This window comes from Lepidochelys kempii, chromosome 21 (assembly GCF_965140265.1).
Source record: "Lepidochelys kempii isolate rLepKem1 chromosome 21, rLepKem1.hap2, whole genome shotgun sequence".
NCBI classification, from domain to species: Eukaryota; Metazoa; Chordata; order Testudines; family Cheloniidae; genus Lepidochelys; species Lepidochelys kempii.
The window spans coordinates 16,469,773-16,490,244 of NC_133276.1; the positions used below are offsets into that span (position 1 = coordinate 16,469,773).

Below are 20,472 nucleotides of genomic sequence, written 5' to 3' on the forward strand. Positions count from 1 at the left end.
TGCGTGTATGGCAACAGCATTAGTCAAGTCCCTAATGGAGGCCCCAGCCCCGCTGGGAGGGGCCTTTGGAAGGCTGGGTTCCTGGCCTAGGACTGAGCTGAATGCCAGGTGGGAGAGCTGCTCCATTCACTACCCAGCGACGTTGCTGTCTCCTGACAAACACTGAGCTCTGGAGCAGGCACCCGGCCGAGGGTCACAGTGGGTTCTCGCTGCTGGCTCCTCCGCTCAGCCCAGCCCCACAAGGCACCCGGCAGCGTTAACAAGCCAGTGACAGCACCACACCTTCCCCAAGAAATTCATGAGACTCAATTCAATGCCTCAAAAATGAAGTCTCAGATACCAAAGGGACCCCAAAGAACAACAGCATTTATTAAAGAAGGGAGCTTGGAATAAATCCAGACCAGCATGAGCCCTTGCTGTTTGGTACAAACCCACAGGGTGGGAACCCAATACTGTACCTTATTGCAAATAAGTTAATATAAAGAAATGGTGCCACAGACACTGTATATCCTTCCTCTGCAGCGTGGGGCGCGGGTCACTTGCTGGAGGATTCTCTGCTCCTTGAAGTCTTTAAACCACAATTTGAGGACTTCAATAGCTCAGACACAGGTGAGAGGCTTTTCGCAGGAGTGGGTGGGTGAGATTCTGTGGCCTCCGTTGTGCAGGAGGTCAGACTAGATGATCATAATGGTCCCTTCTGACCTTAGTATCTATGAATCTATGAAAATAAACTCAGTCTGCTACCGTAATTAGTGGGTTAATTTCTCTAGCCTAACACAGAAAGACACCTGGGCAGTTATAAATGCCACAGGGTAGTGAGCAATAGGGGACTGCTGCAGGGAACAGGGAGACACAGCAGGGATGTGCTGGCCGCCCTTCCCGCAGCCCCCATTGGCCTGGAGCAGCGAACCGCGGTCAGTGGGAGCCGCGAACGGCCGAACCTGCGGACGCGGCAGGTAAACAAACCGGCCCAGCCCACCAGGGGCTTTCCCTGAGCAAGCGGCGGACTGGCTTTGAGAACCACTGCTCTAGAGCCTAGAAAGGGGCAAGGCACGTACCCCTGTGGGAGAGCTGCAATGGTTTATGGGACTGCAGCAAGACTAATAGCCAATCAAATCCTCCCATTCCCCAGTTGCCCAAACACTCTGATCTTGACGGCCCTTGCTGCATTCTCCAGGAATGTGCCATTTGCACGGAGGTAGTGGGGTGCTCGGCAAACCAGCAGCTTCTATGCTGAATCAACAAGAGGACAATTCCCTGGCACTGGCCTGAACCAGGACACATAACGCATGACCCTGCAGGTGTCTCTCTATCAACAACGTACCATGACCCCAGCAGCTGCTTGCATGATCACAAGGCAACTGCTGCTATTCTTATCAGCTGCATGACACCTGTGAAGCAAGGACGTCTGTCCCTTGGCGAATATCCAGCAGCTGAACCAGTCCAGCCCCAAGCCGCACAGGAGGTTGTGGCCCTAAGCCGGCCCTCCTCCTCTGCTGCAGCCCACGCAAACCCATAGACAGACAGAGGGGAGTTCTTGTGGGAGGAGGCACCCCATAGTCCAAAGAGAAACGCCTCAGAAGGTAACAATGCCAGAATGAATCCAGTTCTTCCAAATGGCAGTGTCCAAATAACATGGTCAGGACTGGTGCACCCGGGGTCCTGCCCCCTTGCTAGCCCCGTCCAGGGCAACCAGCTGGCTTCCTGAGTAAGCCCCTGCGCCCAGGCTCGCTGCCGCCGCTTCTCACCAGCTGGGCGCAGGGCTCTCTTGGCGAGGGCTTGGCAGCAGGCCCAGGCTGGCTCTAGACCTGAGTGATGACCTCCCCATTCTCTGGCACGTAGACCTGCACAGGAGCTCCCTCGGGGGACTGCTTCAGGACATGGATCTGACACACCTGCATGGGCGTGAAGGAAAAAGCCTTTCAGGGCAGCCATCCCAGCCAGCAAAGCAAGAGTGTGACTCAACAGCCAGCCCGTCCCGGCCGCTCACAACCCCTGGGGGTTTGGCACTATTCCCCACCGCACACAGGGAGCAGAGGCCCGTGGGAGGAAGGGACTGGCCCAAAGTCACACAGGGAGCCTGTGCAGAGCCAGGCGCTCAGCCCCAGTCTCCTGGGGGTGCCCAGGCCCCTGCCCCCAGCATAGAGCACCCTGCTTTGACAAGGCCAGCTGCTGCAGGCCTGGCCTTTGGTGCATGGGTGGAGAGGGGCTGGGTGTGCATGGAGTTACCCCAGGGATTCCTTGGCCCTCTTGCTAAGCTCACGGGTGACGTGACCCCTCATGCTGCCCACCCTGCGGTGCTCGCAGGACGATGTGGTGTGCAGGGCCGTGCTCCCCCAGGCAGCGCTCCCGGGGCGAGGACAGCTGCCGGGCTGCGTGTCACTGCAGAGAGCAGCTCTCTGGTTCCTGGCGGGGGCGGTGATGGGAGGAAGCCAGGCACAAGCCCCAGCCTGCCTGGCGTGGGCCACTGCCCTCTGCTGCAGGCAGGGAGCTGCCCGGGCAGGAGAATGGACGTGGCTCAGGGAAGGGCCTGCTGGACAAGTGTTGCCGGTTCCACAGCTCAATGGGCTAAACCTGGGCTCTGGAGCCCCTTCCTGCACTGAGTGTGCTCGCCAAGGGCCTGGGCTTCCCAGAACGCACTGCCAGGGGCAGTGTGCCCTGCTCTGCCCAGGGAACCCCTCTGCAAGGCCTCTCTGCAGCTGCCCATGGGAGTAACTTGGGCCAGGCTGTGCGTGGCTCTTGGGAGCTGGATGTGACCAGCAGCACATTCAACTGGCCATGGGAAAACAGCAACACTCAGATGCCCCCGGCTGGGCGAGATTTGAACTTGGAGGCTTTCCAGCACATCGCCAGCCCCGGGGTCGGCCCGCACGGACCTGGGGGAAACTTGCTGGGAAGGGCTGGTCCCGCTTGCTGCTGGGGGTCGTGTGGCACGGGGAGGGGGCGAGTTCAAACATTAATAAACTCAATTCCCCCCCAGACGGGCAGGCTAAGACGAGTCCAATAATATGACATTAACCTTAGAGAGCGGGGAGGGCAGGGCCGCAGCTGGTATCAATCTGCATCGTCCCCCTGGCATCGATGATGCTGATTTACACCAGGGAGGGCCTGGCCCGCGGGCTGTGGTGCTGCCATTCCACATGCCACGTGTTACCCACACTGAGCTGAGCGTGGCCGTTCTGTGAGGAGCGTTTTACTCCCTGGCCGATCCCTTTGCAGAAGCCCAGCGGGAGGGAGCTGCTGATGGACGGTGCTGGGCCCCTGGCGTGGGCCTGCCCAGAGCAGCAGTGACCAAACGCTGTCGAAAGCCGAGAGCTGCTGGGGGCCCAAATGCTGGGTTTTGAGGGTGTCCAAGCTGGCATGAGCTGCCCTCGCTGAGAAGGGATCACGGGGGATTCCCACAGAACGGGCCCTCCCAGCAAAGCCCTCACTCCCGACCCGCAGCCCCTGCAATCCCAGCCCTGGGCTCCCCTCACACCCTGCTCTGCCGATGGGGTTTGTGTGAACTGGGGAATGATCCATGCTAGGACAGTGTATGACCCAGGACATGACTGAACCTAGGCCTGCAAAGGAGAAAGGCTGGTACATTCCTTTGCCAGCTCGCCCTTACTTGCTGGGCACTGAGAGGTGATGCTCAGTAAGGGGCCCCCAGCTTCTCCGAGTGCCCCAGGCTGTAAAGAGTCACTGGTTCCCTTCCCCTAGCACTTTCCCGGTACAGCAGCACCTCCTGCCCTGGCTGTCGCTACCCACCCCGTGCCACGTGCCGGTCCTTGCCTGAGGCTGCTGCCCGGCGGAGCGGGAGGCGTGCAGCTCCCTGCCCGGCGTGCTGCGCGCGCGGAAGGCCCCCTGCCTGTCCAACGAGTGGGGCCGCAAGGTCCGCAGCTTGGCGCGCTCGTGCCACGACTTCAGCTCCTCCGACACGGCCGACTTGGCGAGGGCCCTGCCGCTGCCAGGGGCGTAGTCCTTGAGGGACGGGGTGCGCAGGAGTCTGCTGGGGGCCGGGGCCAGCCGCTGGCCGTGCAGCTGCACCACGTCCTGCTCGGAGGGGAACGGAGCTGGGCTGCCAGCCCGCAGCAAGGGGTAGCCCCGGCAGAACTCCCGCCCAGCCACATGCTCCACAGCTGGGAAGTAACCGGGAGGCAGCAGCCGCCTGTGGGGGCTCTGGTAATAGTACGCTGCCCCGGGCCCCACGGAGCGCGGGCCCCTGAACTCCGGCGAGGGCGGCTCCGCGGACGGCGGGGGCATCGGCCTCCGGAAGGCGTCAGGGCTGCCGCTGCCAGCCGACGGGGTGCACGGGGTGCTGGAGACGTCCGAGCTGCTGTCCTCGGAACCGGAGTGGTAGATGGAGCGGGAGGCCCGGCCCGGTTTGGATGAAGGGAAGCAGTAGTCGGGGACGGGGACGGTGACGGTGTAGTAGGTGGGGCGCCGCCTTGGCAACACGCTCCTCCCCCGGGGCTCCGCTCGGTCCCGGGACACATCCAGCCTGCGGGCAGAGGGAAGCTATTTAGGGGTATTCTAGCACCGGGGGCAAGTGAAGGAAGCTGAGAGAAGCGGTCTCAGAAATCCAAAGCACCGTGTACACACAGGGCACGTGTACCAGTTGGAATAGCTCAGTTGGGAGAGCATTAGACTGAAGATCTAAAGGTCCCTAGTTCGATCCTGGGTTTTGGCAGACGTTTCCCTTGGTCAGAGGAGGTTAGTTTTGGCAGGGGGAGGATAGCTCAGTGATTCGAGCATTGGCCTGCTAAACCCAGGGTTGTGAGTTCAATCCTTGAAGGGGCCATTTGGGGCAAAAATTGGGGATTGGTCCTGCTCTGAGCGGGGGGTTGGACTAGATACCTCCTGAGGTCCCTTCCAACCCTGAGAATCTATGATTCTAATGTACAGACACACCAGCCCTCCCCACAGACCTCAATGGAGAATACCTCCGAAATCCTTCCAGACACCCTTAACCCTGCCCACCCCGAGCTCCGCTCTGCCTCCTTTCTTAACCCTGCCCACCACCTTAATCCTGCCCACTTCTTAGCTCTGCCCACGCCTTAGTTCCAGCCACCCCCTTAGCTGACCCCCCGCTTCCACCGCCATACCCCAACTAACCGACACTAACCAAGGACATTAATAACATCAAAACAAATCAACCCCCCTCCTCCACAGCAGAATTTTGACCTTGAGAAGGGAGCAGAGCCAGAGGCTCCATGGAGTCCACTAGAGACATGGCTCTTGCTAGTGATTTTATGTGGCAGGCGCCCAGACACAACAGTGATGGGTGTCAGGGTCAATGCTAAGGTAGCCAGCTGGAGTTGATTCTGCTAGAGCGAGGGCAGCTCAGGGTGGACGCGCTAATTGGGTTCCACATCCCTGCTTTGCATTCGGGGGAAGACAGATCAGTAGCACCAAAATCAGAAGCTCTCCATGAGCAGAAACTCTGGGGCTAGGCCCAGGGTCCCTCCCTTGCTGCTCCCATCTCCTCTCATTTGTCTCCCTTCTGGGGGTCCCGTCTCACACCCACATTCTGTATTTATCCCACACTCCTTATCATTTCCTACCAGCACTGCCTGGAGGCCTCAACCACTATCACCTGTGCTGCACAGAGACAGCCCCCACCCCGAAGAGCTCACAGACCAAACAGAGAATGGGTGGGAGGGGAAACTGAGGCATGAGGCTGGGAAGTGACTTGCCTCAGGTCACTCAGCAGGGCAGTGACAGAGGTAGGACTAGAAGCCTGTTCTCCCCGTTCAGTGTCAGAGCTGCTAGGCCACACAGCCGCTCTTCCTCTCCTGCCCCATCTGAGCCCAGTGCCACCCAGCTGGCTGAGAGAGCCCGTTGCTGGGCAGTACCTCATGGACTGAGATTGCCCTCGCCTCGCCTGCATCTCTGGGGTAGGGGGCCCACTGGAACCAGCCTGCCTCCACAAGGCCAAGGTCCGGATGGGGACAAAGTGGTAGGGGGGCATCTCAGGTGTCCTCTGAGCAGCTGGGCTGCGGGCAGGCGCTGGCATGGGTGTCCCGGCTGCGCTGCTGGGGAGAAACACAGTGAACAGAAACCAGTGCAGGAGAGCTGTAATCCCTCCCCTCCAATGCAACATCTGCACGGCTCCTTCCGTGGGAGCGGAGTGGCCCAGGGCCCTGGGGAGACGGGGACAGTGCCCAAACCTCTGCATTGGTGCCCTGCCCTTCAGCAACTCTGCCCCGCTGCAGGGACCCACAGAGCATCGGCGTGTAGCTCCCACAAGAGACGCAGGGTCCCGGTTCCCTCCTGTGGCCAGCGACCCACCCAGGGCATCACGTTCCAGAGGGGAGGGAAGGGAGAGCGGGGCAGAAGGGTGAGGAAAAGCGGATGGAAAAGATGATCCCCCGCTCAGTGTCCCAGGGAGTTCCGAGCAATGGAAGCTGGGGAGCGCGTGACCTCCAGAGGAGCGGGAGAGCCAAAGACACGCGTTAGCCTGTCCAGAGCCCCAGGCAATGGCACAGAACCCAGCCGCTTAGGCCAGGACATGAAGAGCATCAGGCCCAGCGGACACCTGGCCAGGACACTGGGGTCACCCGTCAGGCAGGGGCCCTGGATTTGCAATGGCTGCAGGTCTCCGCGCTCTGGCTTCCAGTCTCAGCTGTAGCGCCCCAGTGCGAGGTTGGGTCTCTGCCGGCTTAGAGGGAAGAGGCCACCAACAGCCCACCAGCACTTCCCCTGTGGTTCTCCTGCCTTACAAGCCAAGTTGTTTCTATGCCCCTTGTGGTTACAGCATCTCTCCATGGCTATTCCCCCAGACCCCTGATCCGCAGGGCTCCCCAGAGTAGAGATGGGGCGAGAGGTGCTGCCCATGCTCTGTACCTTGGCAGGCTGCAGGGCTCAGCCGCGTGCTTCTTGGGCTTCTCATAGAGCCTATCGAGGCTGGTCTCCTTCCAGGGGCTGTTCTGGATGGGCGAGCGCTCCAGCTCTAGGACTTCACCCTGCGTGGGTGGCAGCCCCTCACGCTGCTGGAGAGGGGCAGAGCGGGCGGGCAGGGCCGGGGAGCTGTGCGGTGTGCCAGGCTGGACTGGCACCATGAGCTGCTGGGCAGCATGATGATTCGGAGCCTGGGTTTCTTCTGAAACAGAACGAGGGGGGTGAAAGCAGTGCAGGAATCACGGTGTCTGCCCGTCACCTTCCCTCCAGCTCCAGGCTCAGATCCCCACACAGCCCAGAGCCCATCCCCCAGCAGCCCTGCCTGGCTCACCCCACATCAAATGCTTATCTCTGGGGGAACGGAGCAGATGGGCTCATACCCCTTTCCCAACGTGGCGGGGTGCAGACACTGCCCTGCCCGCATGCCCTGCCCACAGGAAGGGAAAATCCAAACCCTGCTCATGCCTTACCCTCCTCCAGCAGGACGGCATCGGAGAGGGAGCTGTCATCCGAGGAGCTCAGCTCTAGGGAAGCAATGGGGAAAGAGGCAGAGGTGAGGAAGGGCAGCGACGCTCACTGGGCTCGGCCAGGGGCCGCAACACAGATCCCATTGACTCTCCATGGGGCCTCAGTCAGCAGGGATTGTTGGGATTCCAGCAGCACGTAGACGCAACGCTGCACAAACCCCTAACACAGCTACACGAGCGGGGCTGGGTCTCCCGCTGCTCTGCCTCGGCTCCAGGAGCTGGGGTTAACTATACACAGCAACAGTGAAACTGTCTGTCGTCCCACGAGCTCCAACCTCTCCGGGGCCACCTCACCCACCACTGCAATGCAGCTGCCTCTGCGGTGGAACCCGTGGGACCATCCCAGGCAGGATCAAGCCGGTGGAGGCAGGGAGCACTTTGGTGCCTGAAGGGTTAACTGGCACCATGCAGGAGGCATGTCCCTACAGGCTTCCCACCCGCTCCTCTCTGCTGAGCTGGGCCTAGCAGCTGCTCCTGCGGGTTTCAGCCCCCCTCGCCCATCCCCAGACACGGGGAGCCCTCCAGAGGGCACCGGAACATGAGCATTGCAGGTGTGAAGGCACCCCCATCACTGCCCTGGTCTCGCTAGCTGCGCCCCGGCCACCCCTCTCGGGAAGGGAGATGCCAGCCGGGGGGCGAGGGGGGAAAGCAGGGTACCAGAGGGGAGGGCACACAGCGTAGACCCCAGAGCTCAGCCCAGGCCACGCAGCAGCGAGAGTCCCCTGGCCCGTGCAGAGAAGTCGAGTGCGCTGCCTCTTGCCCCCACTCCGCCACAGCCCCCAGCCCGCCTGCTGGCTCAGAAAGCAGCCCCACGCCCAGACACATGCTCAGTCCCTTTTGGGGAGACCGAGAGCCTCTTCACTCTCCTTTCCCTGCCCTGCACTCTGCCTGCATCACCTCAGGGGCTGGGTGGGGAGAGGACCATGGTGCCTGGGAAGTCCCCTCATCTTTGTGCCTCTGGTCTGTCGGGTGAGCCCTGGGTGGAGACGACGAGGCAGCCAATGTCAGACGTGGCTCAGAGGTTCCCCTTCACCTGCACCACAGGCCAAGTTCCACCAGCCCGCCCAAATCCCTGAGCTTTCAACGGGACAATCCTAACTGCCTGTTCTACATGGATGCTTTCAGCTGTTTAACAGCCCCTGGGCTCCACTTCAGAGTAGGCTGCATTTTGACAAGGATTGGAATTGCCCTGGATATCCCCTACCTGCCTCAGGGCTGTTGGGATGCTTTCATTAATTAATGTCTGAAAAGAGCTTTGAGGGCCTCAGCTGAAAGGCCCTGTAAAAAGGCAAAATATTATTCTGAATTCTTCTGCTCTCCTTCGCGCTGCTCACAGCTAGAGCTGGAGGCAACATGATGTCTCAGCCCTCCAAAACTTTCAGGAGTTTGAAAGTGTTCCCATTCTGAATTGGGACAAAAAGTCAAACTCTTGAAAATATTAGTTAACCAAAAACTGCAACAGTTTTGGTTCGAGTGACTCAGAAGATTCTGTTTTCATTTTAATCATTTTGAAACATTTCATTTCAGTTTCCACTTGTGTCTCTTTTTAAAATCTTTGTTTTGTCTAATGAGCTTCAATTTTGAAACCAAAAGTCTTTTGGAATTGGAAAACTGGAATTTTTCATTTTGAAAATATCACAACAAACCACTTCAACAATTTTGAAATATTCCCCCCCCCCGCGCACACGTTTTTCTGAGTCAGGAGATTCGCTGACTCCAAAAGGACTCCACGTACGGCTTCGCTTGGCACAAATCAGCATTTCTGCATGAACACATGATCTATGGAAACACCTCCTGCCCTGCCTGCCACAGCCCTGAGGTGGGGGAGTGCAGCGGGAGCTCTGGGGAGGGGACAAACAGAAGCATGCAGGAGAGACAGCAGCAGTTTGAGAAACGGAGTCCAGGAAGGCAAGTGAAGCCAGACTGGGGCGGGCAGTTCAGGGTGCTGCCGCGGATGACCACTCGGGCAAGTTGGTGGGCCTGATTCTTCTCCCACTTGCACTGGTGTCACTCAGGAGTAACTGGTCTGATTCCCCTCTTTCAGGCACAGCAGGAGGAAAGCAAAGCTAGGTGCTTTTAGCTGGAAGAGGAGACCTCTGGAACAGGCTGCTGCAGGAGCCCTGGGAAAGCTCCATAACCTCCAGCTATTCACTGGGGAGCTGAGACATATGTAGCTTCATCTCCTGCTCAAGGGTTTAACTTCATCAGCAGAGGAGCCAGGGAGAGCTTGCCCCCAGTCACGTACCTCCAAGAGCAGCTGAGCTCGGGGGCCCTGCCCTCTCCTTCCTCAGCAACAGCCATTACCGAACATTTACAGAGCTGGGAGACGGGCCCTGGCGGACCAGTGAGACCCTCTCTGGGGCTACAGGAGACCCTGCCGGAGTGCGAAGCTATAGCAATAACCCAGCGGACACCAGTCTCGGTGATCGGGGCAGTGCTGGCCATCCCTGTACAGCTCTACCAAGGAGTCATGGGAGTTACCACCTACCCCCCGGCCGACACGTCCCGCGGCACAGTTAACGTGCCAACCGTTGGGGCAGGACAAACCCTCACAGGGGCTGAGCCACCCAGTGCCAGTCCCAGTCACGCCAAGGCTACAAACAAGGCCCTTTGCTCCTTGGAGCCAGGCAAGCCAGAGGCAGCTGATCTCTGGGCCAGGGGCTCCCACTGGATCACGCCCGCTCTCTCTCGCACTAGGCAGGCCTTGATGGAGCAGTCGGCCAAGATCTGGCCTGCACACGCAGCTCACCCCCGAGGGCCATGGGGCTGGGCCTGGGCTCCTGCGTTGCCCTCAAGCGGCACTCATTGAGGGCATTCTCCAGCTCCTTCAGCTTCTTCTCCTCCTTCAGCACCATGTTCTTCCGCCGCTTCTTGATGTGCTTGCTGATGTTCTCTTCCCGGTAGAGGCGATGCGTGGCTGCGGCAATCTGCAGCTGCAAGGCCAGGTCTCTCTCCAGCGTGCTCAGCGGGTCCTGGATGGGAGGAGGACACAAGCCATGGAACAGCGCTTGGGGCTAGGAGGAACCACGTCCAGCTAGGCCTTCGCTCAGGGGAAACCTGAGGCTTCCATAGGCGCTGACTTCTGCTTGTGCCAGTGGGTGCTTGACCCCCCCCTCTGCTCCGGCCCCGCCCCGACTCCACCCCTGCCCCACTGGACAGATCAGGAAACACCTTGGACCCCGGGAAGTCCAGATCCCGGGCGCGCCCCAAGGCAGCCATACGGAGTCTGAGCTGGTTGCCCGCCCTGTGCTCTCCCCCGCGTGGGCCCGCAGGGCTGGGAGCGCTGCATACGAGGCATGTTCAGCCCCAGCTAGCGGGGAGTCCCAGGAACGATTCAGGCTCTGGAGAGAGCCCCGCCTGCCCCCCCCCGGTGCGGGGATCGCTGCGCACTGGGCTCCCGGCTCCGGCTGTGTCTCCTGAGGCGCTAAGGCAGAGGCTCAACAGGCTGGTCCCCAAGACTGGAGTCAAGGGAGAGGAAACATGCTCCCACCTCTCCCTCCCGCCAGAGGGAGCAGTCGTCCCCCGCTCCCGTCCCCCCATCCTCAGCACCACTCTGGACGCTGGGTCATTATCTTGGGGCGTGGGCTGGAAGAGGAAGCTGAGGCAGAGGTCACCAGGAGGTGGAGAGTTTGGCATGTTAACGAACTCTTGCAAATCAAGCATCAATGGACTCTGCCCATTTGATGGAGCCATGCCCTTTCCCCTCCTCCACCCTGCTAGCTTGAGCATCAAAGCCTCAGCACCTCTGGGCTTCCTCACAAGAGCTGGGACAGCTCCAGCTTGCTGTCCACCACCCCTCAGTGCTGGGCTCTCCTCCCTTGGAGACGGCTAGGGACAGACAGAGCCGGCTGGGACAGGCATCCGGGTCGTTTTCAGTACCGATGGGGTGGGGCAGCCTGGAGACTCCGTTGATCTACCGGGCGGGTACAGCAAGGGAAGCATCCGTCCCCTCACCGCTGCCTCCCCCTGACCTGGAAGGGCCTCCTCACTCTTTGGCCTCCGCGCTGAGAAAGCCAACAAGGGGCCGGAGCAGTTCCTGTGCTGTGGACCGACCGAGCCAGAGCCCACCAGACCGGGCTTGTGGGGGTGCTGGGGACTGTGGAACTGTTCTGAGACCCTCCAAACTCATTTCAAATGAGCCACCATGAAGTGGTGGCGGTGACCCATCCGTGCCCTGCCTAACGCCAGGGAGAGATCCCCGGGCTTCAGCAGGCTCCTTACCACTCCTCGTGAGATGACTGTCTTCTCGTCCAGTTTGAATGCGGTGCCAATCCTCCGCCGCACCATTGGGGGCCTGTCCCCCTGCTTCAGGGGGTACTCCTGCGGCAGTATGCCCGTGAGCTCCTGGGGAGGGCAGGGACAGACATCAGCCTCCAGGGCAGCACAGGGCACCACCAGGGGAAGAAGGGATCACACATGGCACGTCTTTTCCACCAGAGATGGGTGAGGAGCCGGGGCGCACTGGGGAGCGTGTCCTGCGTAGGAGTGTGCTCCCACCCTACACGCACGTGGCCCTGGGGGGCAGGCCCTGGAGGAGTGGGCACACCAGCCAACGTGCACGTGGTCCTAGCACACGGTCAGCTTTGCACTAACTGACTGGCACTGCCATGTATTCCCCATCCTCCTGGGATAGCCCAGACACCAGAGCAGCTATGGGCCCAAACTAACCCCTCAGTGCCAGGGCTAAGGTTTGCCCCAGCCATCCGGCCTGGCCGTGGCAGCCTGCAATCAAGGCCAGGGGGTTGCCAGCCCTCCAGGACTGGCCTGGAGTCTCCAGGAATTAATAACAGGTTTCAGAGTAACAGCCGTGTTAGTCTGTATTCGCAAAAAGAAAAGGAGTACTTGTGGCACCTTAGAGACTAACCAATTTATTTGAGCATGAGCTTTCGTGAGCTACAGCTCACTTCATCAGATGCATGCCGTGGAAACTGCAGCAGACTTTATATATACACAGAGAATATGAAAAATTACCTCCTCCCACCCCATTGTCCAGCTGGTAATAGCTTATCTAAAGTGATCATCAGGTGGGCCATTTCCAGCACAAATCCAGGTTTTCTCACCCTCCACCCCCCCACACAAATTCACTCTCCTGCTGGTGATAGCCCATCCAAAGTGACAACTCTTTACACAATGTGCATGATAATAAAGTTGGGCCATTTCCTGCACAAATCCAGGTTCTCTCACCCCCTCACCCCCCTCCCAAAAACCACACACACAAACTCACTATCCTGCTGGTAATAGCTCATCCAAAGTGACCATTCTCCCTACAATGTGCATAATTAAGGTGGGCCATTTCCAGCACAAATCCAGGTTCTCTCACATCCCCCCCACCCCCATACACACACAAACTCACTCTCCTGCTGGTAATAGCTCATCCAAACTGACCACTCTCCAAGTTTAAATCCAAGTTAAACCAGAACATCTGGGGGGAGCGGGGGAGGAAAAAACAAGAGGAAATAGGCTACCTTGCATAATGACTTACATGTAATTACATTATGTAGTACAGGACAGGACAGGCCTAACAAAGAAAATAACAGAATGCCACTAGCCGTCACCTTCAGCCCCCAACTAAAACCCCTCCAACGCATTATTAAGGATCTACAACCTATCCTAAAGGATGACCCAACACTCTCACAAATCTTGGGAGACAGGCCAGTCCTTGCCTACAGACAGCCCCGCAACCTGAAGCAAATACTCACCAACAACCACATACCACACAACAGAACCACTAACCCAGGAACTTATCCTTGCAACAAAGCCAGTTGCCAATTGTGCCCACATATCTATTCAGGGGACACCATCACGGGGCCTAATAACATCAGCCACACTATCAGAGGCTCGTTCACCTGCACATCCACCAATGTGATATATGCCATCATGTGCCAGCAATGCCCCTCTGCCATGTACATTGGTCAAACTGGACGGTCTCTACGTAAAAGAATAAATGGACACAAATCAGATGTCAAGAATTATAACATTCATAAACCAGTCGGAGAACACTTCAATCTCTCTGGTCACGCAATCACAGACATGAAGGTCGCTATCTTAAAACAAAAAAACTTCAAATCCAGACTCCAGCGAGAAACTGCTGAATTGGAATTCATTTGCAAATTGGATACTATTAATTTAGGCTTAAATAGAGACTGGGAGTGGCTAAGTCATTATGCAAGGTAGCCTATTTCCTCTTGTTTTTTCCTACCCCCCTCCCCCCAGATGTTCTGGTTTAACTTGGATTTAAACTTGGAGAGTGGTCAGTTTGGATGAGCTATTACCAGCAGGAGAGTGAGTTTGTGTGTGTATGGGGGTGGGGGGCGGATGTGAGAAAACCTGGATTTGTGCTGGAAATGGCCCACCTTAATTATGCACATTGTAGGGAGAATGGTCACTTTGGATGAGCTATTACCAGCAGGATAGTGAGTTTGTGTGTGTGGTTTTTGGGAGGGGGGTGAGGGGGTGAGAGAACCTGGATTTGTGCAGGAAATGGCCCAACTTTATTATCATGCACATTGTGTAAAGAGTTGTCACTTTGGATGGGCTATCACCAGCAGGAGAGTGAATTTGTGGGGGAGGGTGGAGGGTGAGAAAACCTGGATTTGTGCTGGAAATGGCCCACCTGATGATCACTTTAGATAAGCTATTACCAGCTGGACAATGGGGTGGGAGGAGGTAATTTTTCATATTCTCTGTGTATATATAAAGTCTGCTGCAGTTTCCACGGTATGCATCCGATGAAGTGAGCTGTAGCTCACGAAAGCTCATGCTCTAATAAATTGCTTAGTCTCTAAGGTGCCACAAGTCCTCCTTTTCTTTTTTCAGGAATTAACATTAATCTTTAATTAAAGATACTGTCTTCTGATGAAACTTCCAGGAATAAGTCCCACCAAAACTGGCCGCCCTAGGTAGAAGCTGTGGCTTTGGGCTAGCCGGTGGAGCCCCCTCCGTCAGACGCAGGGATCCCCAAGTTCCTGGAAAGCCACCAGGTTCCTCTCCAAACGAGAGATGGCCGAACAATCTCCATCCAGCCAACCCGCCGCCAGGCCCAGCCCACGAGATCCAGGGCTCCTTACTGCCTCGCGCAGACACAGCTTCCTCAGCTCCACCAGACAGGCCTCCAGCCGCGCTGCCAGCTCCTGCTGCTGCTTGCGCACCGCCTGGGTCAGGTCCTTCAGCAGAGACACGGGGCTGTCCTGGCCTGTGAGGGATGAGAGCAGGAGTCGCGATTCAGCAGCCAGAGGGGAGACGCAGGGCCAGCCCTGAGCACAGACTGGGGCCACTTGGGGCCTTGGATTCTAAGGTGCCTGGGGCTTGGGCACCGAATCTTGTGCCATCTCCGCAGCTCACCCCGAGCTGGTTTCTCCCCCAGCCAGCTGGGGCACCTTCATTCATACAAGTCACCTTGGCTGGGGACACTGCCCCTTTCCAGGATGAGAGCGGCAGCCTCCACGCCATGCGCAGGGCTGGGCACCAGGAAATCGATGGCTCTACTCCAGTCACCGACAGTGACTCCCCCCCCGTGGCCTCGGACAAGTCACTGCCCCTCTCTGTGCCTCAGTTTCTCCCTCTGAATAACAACACAAACCAACCTGCTGTTGGAGCCGTTGTGAAGATTTAACTAAACAAGTGGATTCACTGTGTGTTGTTACGCTGCTCTCTACAGCTTGCTCAAGTGCATCCCAGGATGCTAGTCCCTGTGCTGAAAAAGAGCCCAGAGACGATCCTGCCCCACAGAGCTCCCCACCAGTCCAGAGGGATCGAGCGTCCTCCAATTCTGCTCACTTCGCGTTAGCAGCTGGGAGGTGTTGGCTGATCCGGCTGCCAAGCCCGCCAGCGTCACTGATCTGACTGAGGATTTACTCGGGGGTCTGGAATTTCCCATCTAAATGTGTTTTTTTGATGCAAGATGCACTAACTGTCAAATCAAAATTTTCGGCAGGAAAAATTTCAATTTTGCCAAAATGTGTTGTTTTTCTATTGGGAAAATCAAAATGGGAGATTCGGGTCTGGGCTGGGCCAGCCCAGCGGCGACGCTCTGGTTTGTCAAACCCAGGTTTCATTCCGAGTCAGTTTTACATTAATCTGTCCACCAGCACTCGTGCCCCCACTGGCCTCTAGGGACTGGGCTCCTGGCTGGGCTATATCTCCCATGATGCACTGCGGTCACCCTGTAGTTAACCGAGGCAGTGCATCATGGAAGTCATGTGACCACAATCTTTTGACTTTTCAGCCCAATTTGGGATAAAAATTAATTTAGAAATATCGGAATTTTCCATGGGACAGAAATTCCAATTTTCAGCCCGCTCTGATACTTCCCACAATGCGTCTGAGGCTAGTTCCCTGCCCCAGCCTGTCAGCCCAGCGCCACTCCTCATCCTCTGTGGGCTGGAGCGGGGGCGCTGCTGGAACCAGGTGACCGTGACAGCTGATGTTTAATGACCCAAACAGAGCGGCCCTTCAGGCCCTCCCTGGAGTGGGATTGGGGCTGGTACCTAAAAAGGCTGACCTTTAGGGCTATCCCAGAGCAGGAATGGCCCATCTCAGGGTAAGTGGCACTTCAAAGTACAGGCTGGCCTGCAGGCTCCCAGCCCAGCCCGGAATGTTTCTAGCTGGAGCATCAGCAGGCTGCAGCCAGCTCCAGGTCACTGCCATCAGATAAAGCAGGGAGCCCTGACTGCAGGTTTCTGAGTGGAAACACTGCTGGTTTCATCCACAGCGGGGGCTGAGCTGGGTCCTGGGAGTGGAATGCAAATGGAGGGGCAGGAGAGAGCCATGTTTCCCCTTCGCACCAGGACATTCCTTTTAGCCCAGAATTTCCTACGGCTCAGCACCTGCCCTTGGGGCTGGATTTTGCCGAGAGCTCAGCACGCCTGTAGCATAGAATCATAGAATATCAGGGTTGGAAGGGACCCCAGAAGGTCATCTAGTCCAACCCCCTGCTCAAAGCAGGACCAATTCCCAGTTAAATCATCCCAGCCAGGGCTTTGTCAAGCCTGACCTTAAAAACCTCTAAGGAAGGAGATTCTACCACCTCCCTAGGTAATGCATTCCAGTGTTTCACCACCCTCTTAGTGAAAAAGTTTTTCCTAATATCCAATCTAAACCTCCCCCACTGCAACTTGAGACCATTACTCCTCGTTCTGTCATCTGCTACCATTGAGAACAGTCTAGAGCCATCCTCTTTGGAACCCCCTTTCAGGGAGTTGAAAGCAGCTATCAAATCCCCCCTCATTCTTCTCTTCTGCAGGCTAAACAATCCCAGCTCCCTCAGCCTCTCCTCATAACTCATGTGTTCCAGTCCCCTAATCATTTTTGTTGCCCTTCGCTGGACTCTCTCCAATTCATCCACATCCTTCTTGAAGTGTGGGGCCCAAAACTGGACACAGTACTCCAGATGAGGCCTCACCAATGTGTCACCACTCCTGGCCATTTCTGTTCCATGCTGCAGACTTTCCTGAGCTGCCTGGAGCTAAGAAGCTTCCTCTGACACATCTGGTACCGGCCCCTGCCGGAGCTAAGGTCCTGGACCGGGGGCCTGATCCTGAAGGCAGTGTTCTCGTCGGTGAATCCAGCTGTAAATCTTAGCAGTGGTTACCGTGCCCCGCTCACTGACAGCCCAGGGGATTCAAGGTAAGGTCTCAACCTTCATGAAGCTGGGGACATCCTCAACCTCCCCCCGCCCTCCAACCAGCATCTCTAGGTGTGGGGGGCACCTTTAGACTGACTTTGGGAATGACTGGGCACATAGGGAGCAGGATTTTCAACTGGAAAATCTGAGGGCGGGGGGGAGGGGGAGTTGTGACAGTATCAGCTGATTATTTTTGCCAAATAAATGCTGAAAACTGGAAGTTCACAGATACATTGATGACTCCACTCACTCCCGGATCTTCAGCCACCCCAGGCTCTCCTCACACAGGCCAATCTGCCGCTGCTCCTCCGTCCTAACACACAGCCCCTCTGCTACCCCAGCCTGGGGCTCCCCACCAGTTCTGCCGGTGCCCCTCTCTCCCAACCCGCAGCCCCTGCCAGCCCAGCCCTGGGTCCCCACAGCTCTGCCGGTGCCCCTCTCTCCCAACCTGCAGCCCCTGCTAGCGCAGCCCTGCCTACGGTTACAGTTACAGGACGGATGTGTGTGACATACAGGCACTTCAGGGCTCACGTGTCCCTGGCAAATGGCCTCCCGCTCCAGACACAGCTCTCAGTGCAGGGAAACCTACCTTGAGAAGGGCCCAGGAGGGGAATCCCCAGAAGAGACACTGACCCAGAACAGCTTTTCCCCCCACACCCGCCTTCCTGGGCTCACATTCCAGCCCCAGGCCGATGCAGAGGGCGGCAGCCGGCAGCTGGACTTAGCCTGCCATTCACCCACCTGAGTGCAGCATGATCCCGCTGTCCGAGTCGCTGATATCCTCTTTACTCTCCATGGGCAGTGGTGGCCCCGGGGGCAGGAACAGTGAGGGGCAGAGACCCACGCCGAGGCTCCCGGGAGTGGGCGACCCTGAGTGGGAACTGGTTAAATAAAAGACAAAGACTCAGAAGTGCTTCACACACACACACACAGAGTGTTGTGTAAGGCCATCGCACAGACACACACAAACAACGAGGAGTCTGGTGGCAGTTGTTCTTGTGGATACAGACTAGCACGGCTACCCCTCTGATACTTGGTACACACACACAGAGCTGTGTAAGGCCGTCGCGCACACCCGCACACACACACACACACACACACTGGGGCATTCGTTCAGCTGGAACGTTCCTTCTCATGCCTTCTCGCCAAGCTCCCGTCTGAGCTGCCCTGCAAAGGGAGCTGGGCCCACGGTGCAGACGGGCCCTGGGGCAAGGCTCGGGGTTTGCCTCAGGCCCCCTGGGTTCACTTAGAACATTAGCTGCACCGGAGCTTTGGCCCAAGCTCTCTGATGCTGCACCAGGCTGCGTGGGGGGAGCTGGGGCCGGGAGCTGCTGAGGCCCCTAGAGGGCATCTCAGATGGCACCCCTGGGGACTGGCAGCTCATCCCCTTCCCCAAGCCCTTTCCCTGCCTCTCCGTCCCTCCATCCCCTGGCGCAGGAAAGCCCTGCGGGCAGCTGGAGTGCACTGTCCTTCTGGAGCTGTAGGGGCCACAGCACTGGCTGCCCCAGTCCCAGTGAACAATCCCGCTGCGTGGCCCCCAGCCTGCGAGAGTGGAGCCCTGGGGGCCACCTGTCCCACTCACTGCTGCTCACCCTGCAGCTGTTCTGGTGGGGGCAGAGCCGGCGTTTGTGCCTGTCTCCCCGCCCCCGCCAGCTGAGTCAGCCTGTTACATGAGAAACTGAAAGTCTCCCAGAGTTCCTGTCTGGAGCTGGGACTAGCCGCTCCCTAGGGGAGGGGCAGAGGGATCCCACCCAGAAAGAAAGCGAATCCCCCCGCCCTGCGTATCTGTATCTCTGTGGGTCCCCAGGGCACGCTGCTGGGGTAGACCCTCTGCACTAGTGCAAAACGCGGCCTTTGCTGGGGTGACGAAAGCAAGCTGGCATAAGCAGCCAGCTAACTACACCCCGGGTCCCTGCACCGATGGAGCAAAAGTGCAGCCACTCTGGGTGGCCCCTGGCCAGCCTCCTGGTGTGCAGAGCTCTGGAGAGCGGGACCCTGGGGCCGGTGACTTTCACGCAGTCACTCCATTGGCTGGTGTCCGTCCCGGAGGAGGAAGGGCAGCTCACCAGCCAGATCCCAGCCGAGTCTGCCAGCCAAGCACGGCACGCAGAACACCACCTTTCGGTTCACAGGGCCCAGCCCCCCAGCAGTTTCAGAAAACGCTGGAATCCCAGCCACCGAGTTTCACTCGCACTTTCGGGTTCCTGAGCCGAGCTGCTCACCGTTCGCCTCACTGTGAGCGGAAACCACAAGCCACCAGACTGGCGTTGACTCCGCGTACTCCTGCAGACCTGCCCTGATTGATTTAGCCAGTTCTTGTGAACGGAGCGCGGGAAGAAACCCAGTCCGTTTCCCGAGGGGAGCTACAGGCTGAGCCGCGTGCCTAGCCAGCGTGGGCACCCAGCCCTGACAGCAGATACTCCCAGTACCATCCTGCTCCAGCCAACGAGCTCTCAGATGCAGCCTCTGAATTTCAGGAGCCTAAATACCCCCAGCCAGGGCCTGGGGCCAAAGGTGCTGAACATCCACAGGTCACCCCAGCTTCCTCACACCCCGGAAATCAGATCCACTGAGACCCCCACAGCGGAGGCCCCTCAAATCAGAGGTCACTTGGAAAGTTGGGCCCCAAACTGTTTGGCTGAATCCCCAGGAGCCCCCTGTGAACCACCCTGCCCATGGGCCCCCCTGTCGGGAGCACTCACAGGCTGTGTTCTGCCTATGGGGCTATGCCAGGAACTCAGGTCCAGGGCACAACCCCGGGCACAGACTCAGCAGCGGCCACACGGTGGTGAGGAAACTGGTGAGGCTGCTGCAGCTGCTGCCATCGATTCCCCGGAGTCACCGGGCAGACCAGCTGTATGCTGCGAGTCACACAGTGGGGAAATTCAGGCTCCCTGCGAGTCGGCCGAGGAGCACGCCTGGGAGCACAGTGCCGGCTCCAGGGTTGCAGGGTCCCTGCAGATCTGCTCTGGCGCCCCCCTCTGGTACGGGCAGAGCTAGCTCTGAGTGTGGGGCGCTGCTGAGCAGCAGCTAAGCTACGTCTACACGGCCACGAACACCCGCAGCCGGGCCGGCTCTGCTGACGCAACCTCACGGGGCTTGGGCTGGAGACCAGGCTCTGGGACCCCAGGAGTGGGGAGTGTCCCTGAGCCCGAACATCGACCCTGCAATTCTACAGCCCCATGGCCCGAGCCTCGCGGCCCCAAGGCAGCTTAGCTGGGCCACCCACGGGTTCATCACAGTGTAGACATAACCTGAGAGTTTAGCTCAAGGCCCCGCCGGTCTCTGTCCTGCCTCCCGCATCCACCCACTGCTGGACAACAACCCCGCTCCATCCCACCCCATGTCCACTGGGATGTCATACCCTCCCCTAATTCCTAATTAGGCTCCCTAATTCCACCCCTCCGCCTGCTCCCAGCCGTCACCCCCACCCCTGCCCCA

At 58.2% G+C, this 20,472-nt stretch overlaps 1 protein-coding gene and 1 non-coding gene across 11 annotated transcripts in view; one reads left to right on the forward strand and one right to left on the reverse strand.

Annotated features, from left to right (window-relative positions):
• Positions 1-355: 355 nt before the first annotated feature.
• INAVA (innate immunity activator) overlaps positions 356-20,472 on the reverse strand; it is a 36,221-nt gene continuing 16,104 nt past the window's right edge. For 2 of the 10 annotated variants that reach the window (XM_073320026.1, XM_073320025.1), the window contains exons 2-10: positions 17,773-17,912; positions 14,477-14,601; positions 11,631-11,753; positions 10,159-10,381; positions 7,353-7,406; positions 6,829-7,084; positions 5,679-6,017; positions 3,751-4,483; positions 356-1,895 (exon numbers count right to left, since the gene is read on the reverse strand). In XM_073320026.1, coding sequence (XP_073176127.1) covers positions 1,803-1,895; positions 3,751-4,483; positions 5,679-6,017; positions 6,829-7,084; positions 7,353-7,406; positions 10,159-10,381; positions 11,631-11,753; positions 14,477-14,601; positions 17,773-17,827 — 2,001 coding nt within the window. In that variant the 5' untranslated portion in view covers positions 17,828-17,912 and the 3' untranslated portion in view covers positions 356-1,802. Of the gene's footprint in view, positions 1,896-3,750; positions 4,484-5,678; positions 6,018-6,828; positions 7,085-7,352; positions 7,407-10,158; positions 10,382-11,630; positions 11,754-14,290; positions 14,602-17,772; positions 17,913-18,623; positions 19,474-20,472 lie in introns of those variants that run through there. The other 8 variants (XM_073320027.1, XM_073320029.1, XM_073320028.1 and 5 more) reach the window with 8 other exon arrangements.
• Positions 4,600-4,672, forward strand: TRNAF-GAA (transfer RNA phenylalanine (anticodon GAA)). Its single transcript has one exon. It is a non-coding gene; the product is annotated as a tRNA-Phe (tRNA).